The sequence below is a fragment of the Narcine bancroftii genome, chromosome 2 (genome assembly GCF_036971445.1).
Source record: "Narcine bancroftii isolate sNarBan1 chromosome 2, sNarBan1.hap1, whole genome shotgun sequence".
Taxonomy (NCBI): domain Eukaryota; kingdom Metazoa; phylum Chordata; class Chondrichthyes; order Torpediniformes; family Narcinidae; genus Narcine; species Narcine bancroftii.
Window position 1 is genome coordinate 302275307 of NC_091470.1, and position 18488 is coordinate 302293794.

General features: G+C 38.3%; 1 protein-coding gene and 1 non-coding gene across 3 annotated transcripts in view; one reads left to right on the forward strand and one right to left on the reverse strand.

The window, feature by feature from the left end:
• The window catches only part of LOC138755486 (peroxidasin homolog), a 545492-nt gene that overhangs the window by 319514 nt on the left and 207490 nt on the right, over positions 1-18488 (forward strand). Inside the window, exons 1-2 of one of the 2 annotated variants that reach the window (XM_069921526.1) lie at positions 7916-7951; positions 13226-13343. In XM_069921526.1, coding sequence (XP_069777627.1) covers positions 7927-7951; positions 13226-13343 — 143 coding nt within the window. In that variant the 5' untranslated portion in view covers positions 7916-7926. Of the gene's footprint in view, positions 1-7915; positions 7952-13225; positions 13344-18488 lie in introns of those variants that run through there. The other variant, XM_069921525.1, reaches the window with a different exon arrangement.
• Positions 807-908, reverse strand: LOC138755992 (U6 spliceosomal RNA). The gene has a single exon (XR_011352681.1). It is a non-coding gene; the product is annotated as a U6 spliceosomal RNA (small nuclear RNA).

An 18488-nucleotide genomic window follows, 5' to 3' on the forward strand; every position in this document is an offset into this window, starting at 1 on the left:
TTTGTTTGTGCTGCTGTGCTCCTAGTTTGAACAAAACAAAATTATGTATATTGGAAGCAGCAAATAATACCTCCCCATCAATATGACCACCGGGATCAGCATTAGAGTGCAAATACTGCAGTAAATTACGTCAAAAAATAGTGCAAGAAAATAGGAGAAAGTGGTTCATTATCCATTCAGAAATATGATGGAAGAGGGAAAGCAGCTGTCATTGAGCCTCTTGGTGCTCGTCTTTGGGCACCTGTACCTTTTTTCCTGACGGTAGCAATGTAAGAACACAACTGTACACAATACACCGACGAGGCCTCGCCAGCACCCTGTACAATTACAGCAGATTCTCTCTGCTTTTAAATTTAACTTTTCTACCAATGAAGCTTGACCATTCTTCCAATGAAATTCAATTCATCTAGCAATGAAGAGCATGATCATTGGAGATCAAATGAACCATTAGAGTTCAAACAAAATTAATTTTGCGAAATTCTTGCAGTTGATGCAAAGGGTATGTCATTTTAATGATAATTAAATAATGATCTGAATCACCATAAGATCATATCAGTTTACAATTGTTAAAAATTTGATTTTAGATATACAGCACGGTAACAGACCCTTTTAGCCCAAGAGTATATGGTGCCCAATTACACCCAATTAACCTATAACCCCCCAGAACATTTTGAATGGTGGGAGGAAACGGAACCCACAGGGAGAACGTACAAACTCCTTAAAGGCAGCGCGGAATTCGAACCCTGGTCGCTGATGGTGTAACTGCGTTTTGCTGACCACTACGCTAAGCGTGTCGGCCTTATAAAAATTATATGGAATGCTTCACGAATTTGCGTGTCATCCTTGAATAGGATGCATGCTAATCTTCTCTGCGTCATACTAATTTTAGTACATATGCTGGCTAATATGTACTGAATAACTGATTTAAGGAAAAATGCATTTCATGTTTCTTCCACCCAGAAATACAAAGAATTTGTATTAACGTTGCCAACGATAAAAGACAACTATTTTCTTCATGTTGAAAGAAAGCTCCATCATAACAGCTAGTTGTGTCCCAGTCATCTGTTGCTCCATTGTTTATTATGCTTTAAACATTTGATCAAAGGCAGCATGAATAACTAACAGTATTGAACAAAGGAAACCCTGGTCCCTGACAGCAGCCCAGCTGCAGTGCAAACCTAAATTCAAGATTAACTTCTCTGTAGAGCAGCGGGATTGACATTAAATTGATTGGCAATGTCTAATTGCCAAAAAAAAATCAAGCCAGGAGAGCCAGGCCAAATCATGTTTCCTCCCACTCCGTCGGCAAAACAATGAAGAGTAATATCACTGTCATAAATAACTGCTTTTCACCCTGCTCAGCTCTGGTTTTAACAGAATCACCCCAGAACTCCATGTGGTTTCAGCCAGGTTAAAATGCTGATTCATGGCTGAAAAAGTGTGAGAAAGAAGTAGCAATTATCTGAAATTAAAATAAAATGTGCTGGAAATACCCAACACATCAGATAATATCTGGAGAAAGCAAAGAGGTAATATTAAAGTTTTTGATCAATGTGATAAAGGAAAAGGAGAAGAGCTGTTGATAGGATAGAAACCAAAAGGGATTAAGTAGAGTCCTGGAGTTCCTCAGCATAGACACAGAGCCTTCATCCCAACTTGTCCAAACTGACAAAGCTAGTCCCATTCTTTTTTGATTTGGCCCATATCTCGCTAAACCTTTCCTATCCATGTACCTATCAAATTGTATTTTAAATGTCATAATTGTCCCTGCCACTACCTCTACCTCTGGTAGCTTGCTCCTTATATTCACCATCCTATTTGTGCAGAAGGTGCCTCTCACCTTAAATCTCTGCCTTCTATTTTTAGATTTCCCTACGTTGGGGTATAGATAACCTTATCTATACCTCAATTTACTTTATTCATGGTGATAGGAATGAGGATGCAAAGGGTGACACAGTTGGCGTAGTAGTTAGCGCAACACCGCTACAGCCCCAGTGCTCGGGCCGGTCTGGGGTTCGAATCCCACGCTGTCTGTAAGGATTGTCTGCGTGGGTTTTCCCCAGGGGTTCTGGTTTGCTCCCACCATTCAAAACAGGGCAGGGGTGTAGGTTAATGGGCTGTAAATTAGACGGCACTGACTTGTGGGCTGAAATGGCCTGTTACTGTGCTATATGTCTAAATTTATAAACTTACGTTTAGAAAAAAGTTCAAATTTAAATTTTAAAAATGAATGGGGAATGGGAATTAGACTAAATAAAAAAATTAAAACTGCTTCTGTCAAACAAGAATTGAGCAATAGTGAGCAAGGTATTGGTGAAAATGGTACCAGCAGAATCATGCGACTGGCCGTAAAGGTTGTAGAATTTGCCCTAAATATGAGATTTTGTTTCTCAAGTTTCAGTTGTACCATCCTAAAGTGAATGAGGGTGAAATCAAAATATTTCATGGCTGAAAATATCCCAGGAAATTAGAGGAATGTTAGAAGCCAAATACTGCAAACCATGCATTCAAGGATGCTCTCACTGTATCCCATGGAAAGAAAATCTTTTTTAATGGACTTGAGGATCTAGAGCTTTTTGTGAATCTAACCAGCAGATCAGAGGAGAACAAACTTGTTATTGTGATTCATATATAAGAGACTAGGAAACAAAATTACAAGGAATAATATTGGTATTGATACTGCTGTGTAACTGTTGTGGATGGAGGATTGGTTATGTAATGGAGATTGGTTCTGATGTTCCAACTGTGTATAACTGATACTCAATGCTTTAGTTGAGCAGATCAAAAGTAAAATATCCAACAGTGTCAATGTTATAAAGCTGGGTGGCAGTGTTCTTTATGAGGAGAAGGCAAGAGACTTCACAGCTAGATAAACGGATAGAGATGGAAAATATATTGGAAAGATCTGAAGTTTTGTTACTTTTGTGGAAAACTAATGGTAAGGAGAGAAGATTGCAAACTACTGGTATACAGAGGACTTGTTCATGTGTCATTGAAAGTTGAAGTGAATGTACAATAAGTAATCAGGAAGTGTAAAGCTATGTTGGCCTTTATTGCAAGTGGATTGTTAATGAGTAAAAATGCCACAGACCACTTATATAGGGCCTTACAGGGCTGAATCTGGATTGATGTATACAGATCTTGTTTCTACCAAATCAATGATACACATGCAATAGTGGTTCACCAGTTTGATTCTTGTGATGGAGGAATCTGTACTTAAGAAGAGATTAAGCTTATTTCATAATTTTCTTTCTCTTGCAGCTTGATGTACATGTTTGTTATAAATCTTTTAATTATCATTGTGTCTGTAATCACATATTCAAAGCTGCTTCCTTCTGGTAATCTCAGTCTGCTTCCCAGTTTGTCCTTCAGGTAGGTTTACAGTTGGTGGTATGCAAACATTGTACCGTGAGTTATTCCATATTTGTACTTCATTTGTTCAAATGATAATAAATTATTTCCCAAAAAGCAATTTTCTATTCTTTTAATCCCTTTTCTCTCCCATTCTATAAAGGAAAGATTATCTATTGTGAAAGGGATTAGTTGATTTTGCGTCAATAATAATTAGAATAGCAATTAGTTTTTTTCCTTTCTACGTGAATCTTCTTCCAAATGTTGAGCAGGTGGTGCAGTACTGGTGAACTTCTATATTGCTCCAGTTTTTCATCCCACTTATAAAGTATATGTTCTGGTACCTTTTCCCCTATTTTATCTAGCTCTATCCTGGTCCAATCTGGTTTTTCCCTTGTTTGATAAAAATCTGATAGAGATCTTAATTGTGCTGCTCTATAATAATTCTTAAAGTTTGGTAGCTGAAAACCACTTTGTTTGAATCATTCTGTTAATTTATCTAGCGCTATCCTCGGTTTCCCCCATTTCCATAAGAATTTCCTTATTATTTTCTTTAGCTCATTGAAGAATTTCTCTGTTAAGGGAATTGGTAATGATTGAAATAGGTATTGTAACCTTGGGAAGATATTCATTTTAATGCAATTTACCCTTCCTATCAGTGTTAGTGGTAAATCTTTCCAATGTTCTAAGTCATCTTGTAATTTCTTCATTAATGGCTGATAATTATAAACCCAAACAAAAGTGGGAACAAGATCTAAACATTAAGATAAAAAATGAAATATAGGAAAAGCTACACTCCGGAACTATGAGAAATATAATAAACACGAGGTTATGCATGATACAATATAATTGGTTACACAGGCTATATATCACGCCCCAGCAGTTAAATAAATGTGATCCAACATTATCAGATAGATGTTTTTGTTGTAAGAAGGAAACGGGAACAACAGTACATGCAATTTGGGCATGTAAGAAAGTGACAACGTTTTGGGAAGATCTAAATCAGGTATTAAATAAAATCACAAAAAATAACATACCAAAAAATCCAGAGACCTTTCTTCTAAGTAATATAAGAAGTAAAGAATTAGGCTTCAAACTGGATGAAGCACAAAGAAGTTTTATTATGACCACCTTAGCTGTAGCAAAAAAATGTATAATGTCAACTTGGAAATCAGAAGAGAGCTTGAGAGTACAGCAATTGTACATAGAAATGAATAAATGTATTCCATTGGAAAAAATAACATATATTTTAAAAAATAAAATCACATTATTTGAACAAATTTGGGAACCGTACATGGAACACAACAGAGAGGGCCTACCGTGGACCTTCACTCCCTAAACTGATAGAATGAGAAGAAGACAAATTGAACTGACCCAGTGTGTAAAAGTAGATGACACAATTTTCTTGTTTATTTTCATTGGGTGATGACATTGTTTAATGGGTTTATTGTTTTGTATATGTTGAATGTTTAATGGATTTGGAGGGAAGGGAAGGGGGAAAAGAGGAGAAAATGACACTGTGTATATTCAAGAGGGAAATGTTTTGGTCAATATGGTTCATAGTATGAAAAATTTAAAAAAAATGAAAAAAAGAAGAGATTAAGCAGGTAGGGTCTGCACCCTTTACTTAGCACATAAAAGAATGAGGTATAATATCAATAAAATGAAAGACTTGTACTGTCCTTGACAAGGTAGAGGTGAAGTGATATTTCTCCTGGCTGGGACTTCAAGAACCAATGGTTACACTCTCAAAGTAAGTGGTTAGCCATTCAGAACTGAAACAAGATGAAATTTATTCACCCAGAGTGTATTGAATATTTGGAATATAGTAGAACTCCTGAGACTTAGTAGTTGACTAATTTAAGATGGAAATTAATATTTTTCTAATTATGGGCATAATAATTTATGCAGTTAGTTCAGGAACATGAACTGGACTAAAAGGTTCTATGTGATCTCACTGAAAGATGGAGCAGATGCAAAGATCTGAATGGCTGAACTCCTGCTTCTGCTTTGATATAAGAATGGAAGTTGATTTACACTGTTATCAATCATGTCAGTGGAGAGAAATTCCTCCACGCTATTAAAGAGAGAATTTTGTATAAAATTCCTTAACCAGGCTGAGCAGATTGCAAAAGAGAGAACAGAGGGATAATGGAACTAGCATTATTATCTTGTAATTCAGATAACGCCCTTTCCTCTTCAGGTTCTCTCCAACATGAATCTTTATTAAGTCTAATTCCATTCTAAAGATAAGGAAGTGCCAACTAACTGGTATTCTCCCAATGTATTGCCCTGAATTAAGCTGATGTGATTTTAAACCATAGTAAGTTTATTCCCAGTCATTAAAGTTAAGATTTAATATCATTTAAAATTTTCCTTTCAAAGCTGGGTCAAAGCATTTTCTTTCCAATTTTGAGAATATTCTCTTTTGCAGAAAGTTGAATCAAAATTATTTTTATCCACACATGGACAATATCTCACCAAATGTTGTCACTATATTTTTAACCCACAACATTCATTGCAATGTTGTCTTGGGACGGTACCTCTGTGGTAAATGGAACAAAAGCTTCAACTATAGCATTAAGCAGGAAAGTCTGCAGGTGCAGTGACCCTTAATGTAGGGCTCAGGCCTGAAATGTTGGTTATGTATCTTTGCTACATAAAGATGCTGAGTTTCTCCAGCATTTTTGTGTTAAGTCCGTCTATAGCATTGTGTGCACTCTCTGCTTCTCTTTTTCATTCCAAATACATTAAACCCCTCCTCACCCCCACCCTGTATTTGGGACATATGGGGATTGGTAGATGCTGGGTAAGTGAATTTTCCGGTTGCCTGAGATTGTGTGTTGCATGATTAGTGAACTGGATGCCAATTTTAAACTTCTGTATTTTTTACCAATTTATATTCCACAAGTTTTTTGCTGGTTGGTTAAGGCTGCTGGTTGGTTGAATTCCGGATTACAGGCATTTTACTGTATTATGTCAGTATTGTCATCCAGCATATAACTTAAAATCCCAATCAACATTATCTTGGAAGGCAGTAACTCTTCAGATATAGATGTATAAATTAGTTCAACTGTATTGCCCAAGAAAAGTTCTGATTTGCTGGTGTGTGTCAATAGCAAATATTTTTAGTCAGGTCTGTATTGGTACTGAATAACTGCAGAAGACTAGAATTGGCAAAATTTGCATTTTGTTGAGAGTCCTTGTATATCTTTGCAAGCACTGTAAATATTTAGGCCAAGATATTTTTGGAAACCTGATTGCAGAATTTGATTTATGCCACTTGATATTAGGGGCAATTTATAATACACAAAATATGTTTGCCCTGTATATGCTCGTAAAGAGGTGCCAATAGGGCCATCTCCACTATCAAAATGAGAAAGAAGTAAAAGCGAGTCGCTGTCGAGACATCAAGTGTCCATGGATTCTGCCACCTCCTCTGATGTTGCTGTCTGTCTTCTCTGCTCACATAACCTACATAATCATAAGGCCTCACATTTGGTCCAGCGTTGAATTCAAGTTCGAGGCATCCTAGTCATCCTCCTTGAACAATGGGTCTGAACCCCTGATGTGATGAGGAAGATGACAGTGCCTGAGATCCATTGGGAGTCCTGCTCGTCATTGGTACCTTCACGAATCCCAGACTCGATATCTGGTTTCCACAAGCCCAATAGAAATTTAGACTTCAATTATTTTAGATAATCATTATTGGTGAAGGTCTGTCTGTCTGCATCAGGGTCCAATAAGCCTACACCATTTGTGTGTGGAAATAAACTTGGGCAGGAATCAGAAATACCTAACCAAATGCAAAACATACAAATAATTCAATGTGGTAACTTTGAATAGCTCGAGGCCTGGAAACATTTAATGAGGTCAGTGTCAACCAAATTGCAATAGCTATAGGGAAATGTCTCAGGGGAGATGAAGGATATTCAAGTGAAGCTTCTCCAAAAATGGAAAGATTTCTCAAATTCTCAAGATTTAATGCACAGAATCCTGTTCTCAGAAGCAATGGAGAAACAGATGTGAATGTTATAGAAACTGCTGGCCTTGACTGCAGTGATCAAAAATCCAATAAAAACTTTCAAAAGACAGCCAATTACATCTGAATAAATGTCAGCTTGTTCCGTATCCATTTCAGATCTGAGAAGCCAGCAACCTCCAATCCAAGAATCTCCTTAGAATAGGGATATCTCAGAGAAAAGTTTGTGTGGTCATAATAGTTCTATGCAGTGATATAGCTAAATAATGTTTCTGTAAATATACAAACATCACTGCTTAATAACTGTTTGAAGGTTTAGAATTAGAATAATGTTTAGCTAATGTAATGCCAGATGCATAATTTGTGTAATGAAGTAAGGCCATGATTTTTCTCAACAGTGAATGTTTACAAATGAATCTGTTGCCAAATATACAACAATAGTTGCCTATGGTGCTATGTTGTGCTATTCCTACAGTATGTTCAAGGCATCAACAATGGCATCATGGGGGTCTCTAATATTCTTTGGGACAGTTCACATTATTACATCACTGGTAGCAAGGTTACAAAATAGGCTTAGTAACACAATTCGCAAGATGGAGCTAAGGGTTTTAACCCAAGGTATTCTTCTCCACTTTGGACTTGAGAATGTTTGTATGAGTATTCTGATAGTTTGATAATTTCTTACTCTAGCTACATGGAAGTAAAACACGAAAGTTTGCAGACACCATTGTCGAAGTAAAAACACAATACTGCAGAAACTCAGTAGATCTAAAAGTGTCCTTTATAGAGCCAAGATAAAAATACATTTCAGACTTGAGTCCTTCATCATGGAATGGAAAAACATCAGCAGGCATCAAAGTGGGTAAAGGGGGAGGTGTAATCACAAAGGTATGAGGTAATATATGGAGAAGGGAGGGAGGGCACAGCAGCAAGCAGGGGGAGGAGGGATGGCTAGGTGAATAGGGAAGGTGGTGAAGAGTTGACAGGATGAAGGGAAAGGAGGGGGAAAAGGAGAGCAGCTTAGCAGAGACTGGAAAAGTTGATGTTAATGCCATCTGGCTTCAGAGTGCCCAGATGGAAAATCAGGTGTTGTTCCTCCTTCTTGGTGGGATAGTACATGAGGCCATGGACAGACATGTGAGTATGGGAGTGTGATGCAGAACCGAAATGATTGACCACTGGCTGGTCTTGGATGTAGTGAAAGCCACAAAGGGAGCACTGGATACAGTATATCAATCCTGTGGATTGATTTGAAAGGCCTGTTTGGGGCCAAGGATTGTGGGGAGGGAGGGGTGTGAATGCAAGTGTAGCACTTCCTGTGGCCATGGTGGGGGGTGCTACCATAGGTGGGGATGGATGAGTGTATGAGGGAATCATGGAAGGCAGAGAGGAGAGGAAAAGGGAAAGGGAAAATGTGTCTGGTGGTGGGATCCTGTTGTAAGTGCTGGAAATTCTGGAGGATAATGTGTTGTACACAGAGGATGGTGAGGACAAGGGGAATCCAGTGTTTGTTGCGTCAGGGGGCAGAGGAGTTCCTGGCAGATGAGTGAGAAATGAGGAGATGTGGGTGAGGGCTGAGTTGATGGTGGTGAAGGGGAAGCCACATTTGTGGAAGAAGGCTGACATTTCAGAAGATCTAGACTGGAAGTTCTCATCTTGGAAACCAATGTGGTGCAGATGGTGAAATTGAGAGAAGGGAATAGAATCCTTGCAGGAGAAAATGTGTGAGGAAGTGTATTTAAGGTAGTTATAGGAGTTAATTGATTTGTAATATATGTCAATGGAAAGCTTGTCTCCTGAGATGGAGACAGAGAGATTCAGAATGGGGAGAGTGTTGTCAGAGATGGACCCTGATATAGTTATCGATGTAATGGAGGAAGAGTTGAAGGGCATTGCCTGCATAAATTTGCATCATGGATTGCTCCACTAAGCCAACAAATAGGCAGGCATAGCTGGGACTGATGCAGGTACCCATGGCTACTCCTTTGGTTTGGAGGAAGTGAGAGATAAAGGAGAAGTTGTTTAGAGTAAGGACAAGTTCTGCCAGGTGGAGGAGGATGGCGATAGAGGATGATTGTCAGGACTCTTGACCAGAAAGAAGCAGAGCTTTAAGACCTTCCTCATGCTGGAAGAAGGTATAAAATGATTGGGCATCCAACCTGAAGACCCATGGATGAAATATATAGTTTTTATTAATGAGCTGTCATCTTGACATGTCGCTTCCTGAGGTATAGCACTAAAGCAGTCTGAAAGCACTACTTGGCAACTTTACATAGCAAAAACATGGCAAATGAGTTCTAAATTTGGAATAAATGGACCATGATTTTTTGAAGTATACCAATTAAAGCAATATTTGGACAATATATTGTTGAATCCTGAAAAGTTGTATAAGACAATAGTGAAAATCTGGAAGTAGCCCTTCCCAGCAAAGAGGACATGATCAATAATTTGGCTGATCATTCAAGAATTTCAACTGGCTTGCTTAAACAAAACGGTAGGAGAAAAATCAATGGCAGTCATCACATTCTCTGCCACCGACAGGCCTGGGTATGCAGAGATCCTTGGAAATCCAGCTGTAAAAATGAACTGTAAATGAAAAATCCAATAATAATGCCGTTGCCGAAACAAAAAAAAAATCAGAAAATGCTGGAAACACTCAACAGATCAGGCACCAGAAAGGGGAAGAGAAACACAAGTAACATATCAGAACCTGGCTCTGGATGTCAGAATTCCAAAAGATTTTGTCCAAATACTGCACCAGTTAGCATATCCCAAAAATACATGGTCCAGAAATTTGAACAGGGGAAAGAGGGAGGAAGGTAAGTTTTCAGGAGGAAACAGAACTGATCCAAGTCTCTATAATTAAGGTATTATAGTGATTGTGAGTGAAACACAAGAGTCTGCAGACATTTTAATTGTAGAAAAAAAGCACTGGAGGAACTCAGCCAGTCTCACAGCATCCAAAGAAGGTAAAGATATAGAAATAACATTTCAGGCCTCCGCCCTTCCTCATGCTATGAGCAAAGAAAAGCCCAGCATCTGTATTAAAAGGATGGGGAAAAGTAAAGAATAGGAAGGGGAGGATTACAGACCAACAGACAAAAGGTGTTAGTTAGATATAGTAAGAGGACAGGAGAGAAAAGGTGAGAATTTATTGGGGAAGGGAGTTGTTTTGGCTTGAAAAGAGACAAGGAAAAAGGGAGGGAGAGAGAGAAAGAGAGCTTCAGGTAAGGAAACATAGGGAAATGTGGGGGATGGGGGGGGGTCTAATGGGAACCAGAGAAGTCGATGTTAATGCCATCTGGTTGGAGGGTGCCCAGTTGGAAAATGTGGTGTTGTTCCTCCAATTTGTTGGTGGCCTCAGTCTGGAAGCACATGAGACCATGGACAGACATGTCAGCAAGGGAATGTGATGGGGAATTGAAATGGGTAGCCACTGGGAAATCCATGACATTGCTGTGGATAGAGCTGAGGTGCTCAATGATCCAAATCTCCCAGTCTGTGTCCAGTTGATCTGATGTAGAGGAGACCACAGAAGGAGCACCAGATGCAGTAGATGACCCCAGTAGATCCATAAGTGAAATGTTGCTTCACTTGGAAGGGCTCTTTAGGGTGCTGAATGGCAGTGAAGGAGAAGATGTGGGCTCATGCAGAATCTCCTGTGGTCACAGAGGTAGGTGCCAAAGTGGCAATTCATGGGAAGAGAGGAGTGGACAAAGGATTCATGGAGGGAGTGGACCCTACGGAAGGTAGAGATGGGAGTAGAAGGGAATATGTGACTGGTGGTGGGATCATGTAGTAGATGACAGAAATGGTGGAGGATGATATGTAGGATGTGGAAAGTGGCAGGTGGGGACAAGGGGAATCCTGTTTTTGTTGCAAATGGGCTAGAGGAGGCAAGGGAAGATGTGCAGGTAATACGATATGTGGGTAAGTGTTGAATTGATGGTGGTAGAGGGAAAGTCATGTTGTTTGATGAAGGAGGACATCTCTGATGATCTGGCGGGGAAGTGTCGTCCTGGGAGCAGATGAGATGGAGGAATTGAGAGAAGGGAATGGAATCCTTACAGGGGACAGGGTGTGAAGAGATGTAGTTGAAGTAGCTGTGGGAGTTGATGGGTTTGCAGATATCTGTTGAGAGTTTGTCTCCCAAGATGGAGATAGAGTTATCGAGAAAAGTGAGTGTGTTGCTAGATATGGACCAAATAAATTTGCAGTCAGGGTGGAAGTTGGCAGCAAAGTTGACGAGCTGATCATGGGTGCATGAAACAGCACCAAAGTAGTCGTTGTTGTAGTGGATGAAGAGTTGTGGGTCTTTGTGTGTATAGGCTTAGAGCATGAATTGCTCCATGCAGCCAACAAAAAGACAGGCATATATGGGGCCTATGTGGGTACTCATAGCTACCCCTTTCATTTGGAGAAAGTGGGATAAGTCAAAGGAGAAGTTAATGAGAGTAAAGACAAGTTCTGCCAGCCAGAGGAGGGTGGTGGTGGAGGGGGACAGGTTGGGCCTGTTATCAAGAAAGAAACAAAGGGCTTTTAGGCCTTTAGCATGGGGGGAGGAAGATGCATAGTGACTGGATGTCCATGGTAAATATGAGATGGCAGAGAACTGGAAGTTATTGAAGTAATGGAGGGTACATAAAGTATCCCAGATGTAGCAAGGGAGGGACTGGACAAAGGGGGGTGAGTTCAAAATTGAGTAGAGGTACGCAGATACAAGTTCAATGGGGCAGGAGCAGATGGAAATGATGGGTTTGCTGGGACAAATGGGTTTGTGGATCTTGGGAAGGGCATGGAACCAGGCAGTGAGGGGTTGGGAAACAACGAGATTGAAGGCCATGCTAGGGAGATGACCAGAAGTGATGTTCAGAGATTTTGCGTGACAAGTTCCCAGTTTTCTTGTTACACTAAATAATCTTCTTCTTCCCATATCAATTATGTTAACAGGGAACTGCCTTTGGTAGACTAATGGAAAAACTCAGTAATCCTCCATTATTAACTTGACAGAACCTCAAGGATTATTTTCTCTTGGTAATACTTTTTAAGTGTGAGATGATGCAGTGGATCATGTTAACTGTTTCTCTCCACAGTTGTTGCAATACTTTCTGAGGAAAATACATCATAATGAGTCACAGGCCTGAAATGTTAACTTTTTCTCTCTCCACAGATGGTTCCCAATAGTTGAAAGTTTCCTGCACTTTCTGCTTTTGTTTCTGATTTCCTGCATCTAGAGTGTATTTTATTTTTACAATCTAGTGCAGAGTTCAGATTTTTAGCAAAAATAGTACCAAACTTTTCTGCCTCTTCTACTAATGCTTCTATTTTGAAGAATGGCCCCTGTGAAACTGCAACTTTTAACCAATAACACAGATTTTCAAGGGTGCGTCAAAAGGTGAAACTCATACATTCAGGATGAATAATATGATCCTCTCCAAAATCTGCATGATTTCATTGCAGCCAAACTTCATGAAAGTCCTCTGTAAAGGAAGTTCACACAGCTGTGGTCCTGGGCCTAACTTCAGTATTGTGCTGACTGGATCTGGGCTTTGATGCACACCTGCACTCACACTAAATTGGCTGCAAGAGGAACTATTATTGTCTCAGATTTTCTAAATCAATGTTATGCTAGAAATAATGATCCCAGTAGTTTGTTTTAGATCAAATTAAAATTTAAAGCTGTATAGCTGAGCCAAGGCTAGCTTGCTTATTAAATTAGAAAAGCTACACAAATAGTACTTACAAGACTGATACACCATTTTCCATTTTTTTTTAATGGCATGATAGAAATACCAATTTCAAAAGATAAAATTCTCTATACTGAAATGAAATAGTTTTGTTCTGAATAAATACACAGTTTAAATATGTTGGCAACGCAATTTTTTTTTCCAGAAAGGCCTCGCATTACTTCGGAGCCTCAAGATGTGGATGTCGCCTTAGGAAATACGGCCTACTTCACCTGCAGAGCTGAGGGGAACCCCAAGCCTAAAATTGTCTGGTTGCACAATAAGTGAGTATGGACAGTTTGATGCAGATAGCTTTGTTTCTTGCAGAATTGTCAGCTTTTATTAATATCTTCAGTATGACTATTTTAAGATCACTGTTATGATGTTCCAACCATTTAAAATATCAAATTGAAATTAAGTTGAAATGCAATCTGAAGCTGCTGTTTAACCATAATCATTATGAAATAGTAATTTATGATGATGTTATGGTAAAATATTTCACATATTTTTTTATCTGAAAGAGCAGATGTTACCAGTGACCAAAAAAAGACAGCTGACCATAGTTCTATTAGTTTTTTAAAAGTTATTGAAAATGTTAGAACAGGTCCACAAGTTAAAGTCCTTAATTTGTGGCAATGCTAACTCTGATGTCTCTGGACAGCAACTGACAAGGATTGATTGGAAGAGGTTATTTGTGGGTAAAAGGATGTCTAGTTAGTGGGAGGCTTTTAAAAGAGAGATAGGGTACATTGCTGTTTCTGTTAGAGTGAGGGTCAAAGCTGGCAAAATTAGGGAACCCTGAATGGCCAGAGATATTAAAGATCTGGTCACAGAAAGGCAGGCATATGTCAGTTATAGACTGGTGAGATCAAATGAGGAGTAGAGAATGTAGGAGTTCACCAAAGTGAGAAATCACAAGGACCAAGTGGAGGTAGAGAAGTCTCTGGCAGATAAGTTTCAGGAAAATCCAAAGAGATCTTCATTAAGGGCAGAAGAAAATCCTGGGAGAGAATTGGGATAAATAAAGTCAACAAGGAGATGGGCAAAGTCCTTAAAATACAAATTTAATTGCATTTATCACAGAAAAAGACATGGAGGCTAAGGATTTTGAGGAAATAAATAGTGAAATCTTAAAGAGAATCCACGTGACAGAAGCGGAGGTACTGGAAGTCTCAAAATGCATATAGGTAGATAAATCCCCAGCATCTGACCAAGTGTAACTGAAGATACTGTGGGAGCTAGGGAAGAATTTGAAGGAGAATCACAAATACCAGAATCATGAGAAGATAACGAGATGATGGAGGAACTCAACAGGTCAGGCAGCATCCATGGGAAGAAAGAGTCAACATTTCAGGGCGGGCCTCTATAGAGAAAATTGTTGAATGATATCAGGGCTATTAAAAGGGAAAAGAAAAAGGTGGGGCAAAAAGCTGAAAGGGGCTAAGAAATGGAGAGAAAGTAGGATAGGTAGAGAGAGGTATAGGGTGCGATTGCTGGGGGGGAGGGAAAATTAGAGAGAAAAGTAAGTGAGAAGTAGATAAAGAAGAGTAGGAAAAGTAGAACTAGATAGAGAAGGAGATCATCTAAAAATTGAGGGTGCTCTGGCTGAAATATTTGCATAATTGTTAACTACCCTGGTAGACTGTTATGTCTTGATTTATAAAAGGGTGCAAGGAGAAGACAGGATCTACAGGCCAGTGTGCTTAACATTGGTGAGAGGTAGGTTTCTGAATGGAGAACAAAATAGTATAGTATTACATGGAACATTCAATTCAGAAACATTAAACCTAAAAAGTGTTACTTGATCTTCTTATCTAATTTTTTCAGCATGACCAAAAAGACATGCTCCATTTCATGCTTCCCTTGAAATGCATCAAAACTATTGATATTAACCTCTCCCAGTGGAAGAAAATTCTGTATTTTCAAAGCTCTGATGTAGCAATTTCTTTAAGGTTCACAATTTCTTGTTCAAAATGTCAGTTTTGCCGTTCGCCAAGAAATTACTCATCCTCATTTGGATTCTATTTTTATTTCCATTTTTAATGGGGGGATTTAAAAAAAAAAATTTAATAGTTTAAAAAATAGTTTTTACTTTTTAATTCTATCCATGTTTGAAATTACTTTTGCCCTACTAATGTATCATCAATAATTTTCTGCTCAAAAATCAATTAGATTCTTGTTTTTTGAATATATGATCCAGTTTTCCAATCAAAATTAGAACTTCGCATTTCCCTGTGTTGAAATTCATTTTCCAATTCATTTCCATTTGAAATGTTTATATTTGTACTCTTGGAAGTTATTGCTTTTCTCCTTGATATATCCACCCATCCATTGTCAGGGTTGTTGCAATTACATTGTTCGAGAAATTCAGCTGTAAAAGTTTGATTTTTTTTACAGCATTATATTAATGGAAAATCTATTTTTCCTATATGTACATAAGGATGACCATTTCTGAGTCATTTCACAGTCGTCAAGAAATTTAACACAGAATTTTTGGTGTGAGTGACTTTTCTACAACTAATCTGATTTGCCCCTAAACTTTGCTTTTGGAGCAATGCTTCGATCCCTTGATCCTCTGATTCCTCAATATTCCCCAGCTTCTCATCATCTCTTTCCTAATCCACTGCGACCTCACTTTCCGTAAGACATATTTCTCTTACTTGATCGTGGCCCTGATCCTCAATTTATGATCCTTGGTTACACTGATAGAGTCCCATCAAGTCCATGCCATTTCTCCATAGAGATATCCCATTAGTTTATTTCCTCTCTCCTTACTATTTCTTAAAACTCTACAATTTATTTTCTCTGACATAGCCATCTAACTACCCTTTGATTCTTTCCATCCATAAGACATAGAAATTGAATTAGGCCATTCAACCCATTGAGTCCACTCCTCCATTAGAACCATGACTGTTGTAATTTTCCTCTTATCCCTATTCTCTTTGTCTTCTCCTGACAGCATTTGACACCTACAAATGTGAGGAATGTGTCAAAGATACACAATGACTTGGCCCCCACAGTTGTGTATGGCAATGAATTCCTCAGTTTCACCACTCTCTGGCTGAAGAAATTTCTCCTCATCTCTGTTCTAAAGGGATGTGCTTTTATTCTAAGGCTGTGCCTTCTGGTCCTAGACTCTTCCAGTTTTGTCTCTTACCTAGACTGACAGGCAATTAAAATAGGCAGTTTGAGGTGAGAGAGTAAAGTAGAATGACCAGCAGAAACCCAAACAATTACAGGGAAAATATATAAATGTAACATGGTTAGCAACAGAAGTTAGGATTAACTGCAAGTTCCTGGAGCTGTGAGGCAAAGTACTGCACAGTCACGATTGGATTCCATCCTTTGCTCCACCCACCTACGTTGGCCACAATTCCAAATCCTTTGGCTGGCTACTTTCCACATTTTCCCGGGGTAGTGTCAGTTCTGGGAAGGGGACATATTCCATTGGAGAAAGTGTGCACCCTCCAATATGCTGCTGGAATTTATAACAGGATCGCTCACTGCCATTTACTTGGATCTTATTTCAATGATTGTCCAATATATTTTCTAGGCTGCAACATTTTTAGAGAATCAAGTGAGTTTTATAAATCACTGGTATTTTGAAATCTCTATTAAATATTCATTCATTTTTTGATGTTAGTTTTTCATTTTTTTTCTTTTTGATATTCTGGTAACATTCTTCTTGCCATTGTTACTCCAAACAGTCTTTAGTTATCATCATATAACATTGTTCCCTTCTTAAATTTAGTTGTAATATTTGTCATCTGCCAGTCCTCTGGAACCATTTATCTGTGGCATAAAACATGAATCACATGCACACCTCTCTAACCTTTATCCTACTTTAATTTGGGTGGAGCCAATCCATCTGAGCTAGAAGTGAATTTATCGTGGGGTTTGAGCAAGAGTTCAAGTTTTAAGAAAAGAATATGATATATATTATGACATGTTAAATGAGCAGAAAACTGCTGAAGCATGGATGATCAATCATGTTAAGAATGGAAAAATGTAAAGGAAGATATTGGAATCTATCTTTGTTTTTGGGGTTGTGTTGCTCTTTTGAGGAGCCAATGAAGGCAAAATTTCTGTTTCTGTCTTAAGGTGGTACATTGATTTTACCTGCCCACATTTTTTTGGTGCAGACATGATTTATTTAGTGACATAACCAATTATGCATTTTAATCTGACTCAAGACATGAATCAATGATTTAAGATGTTGTATTCAAATGTAATCACAAGTTATGAAGGATATTTTATTGATCAATTGTTCTCTAATTGGTAACATGCCAGTAGATTCACAATTAAAGGCTATCTTTCCATTGTATCTGCTACAACTGGAGAAATCTGAAGCAGCTTGTTCACTCACAAATACTTTTGTTGTAGAATCCTGTAATAATTTTGTTATTGGAAAATATGAAGCTGGTAGGTTTGAGTTCAGTTAAAGTCTTAACTCCATCATGCAATAAATGAAACAAAACCTGGTAAAACATCCTTTGTAGTGGTAAACATGACAAATGTTCATTTCCCTTTAGCTTGTTCTGATCCTTTTTGTCAGTGTTGATATTCCCACCTTTAAATAATACCGGGAAGCATGATCTGAGGCAAAATTACAGCACATTAAGGAATCATATCCAGTCACTCCAATAAACCAGATGGCTTGAAATGGCATGAACTCCCTCCTTTTACAAATCGAGAAAAACATTTTTGCTTTTCACAATGTCCATCTTTACATACCAATTTGCATACTTCATCAGCTGCAATGAAGTGCAATTTGCCACAGATTAAAAGTTTCAATTTGCAACACAAAAGTGGAAGAGCCAAATGAAATGATAATTCTCCATTTAAATTATCAAAATTTCACTTTTTATTACCAAGCCATCCAACATAATTATTTTAGTCATACAGTCATAATATGAGCCCATGCCGCCCAATTACACCCAATTGACCTACAGCAACTGATAAGTTTTGACGAGTGGGACAAAACCAGAACCCCAGTGGAAAACCAATGCAGACACGGATAGAATGTCCACACTTTTTACAGACAGCACAGGATTTGAGCCTCAGTCCCAATCTTTGCTGCTGTAATGACATTTTGGTAACCGCTACACCTTTACACCAACCATACTGCTCTTATGCCAATCATGCCACCCTCATGAGAATTTCTTGCGGATTAAAAAAAATTCCATCTAAACCTCAAAACTAGCAGCAAGCTTGGAATATAATTATTCAAATTTTTTTTTTTACTTTCATTGAAAAACTATTGTTTGTAAGGAAATTGATTTAAACAGCAAATTTCACCATCTCTAGATTCACTACACAGGAAATTAATTATTTTTGGAGTATGAGGTCTTCTAATATACCACAAACACAGTAGTTAACTTGCACAGAATATACCCTACAGAATTCACGTTACAGAAATATCCTGTCTT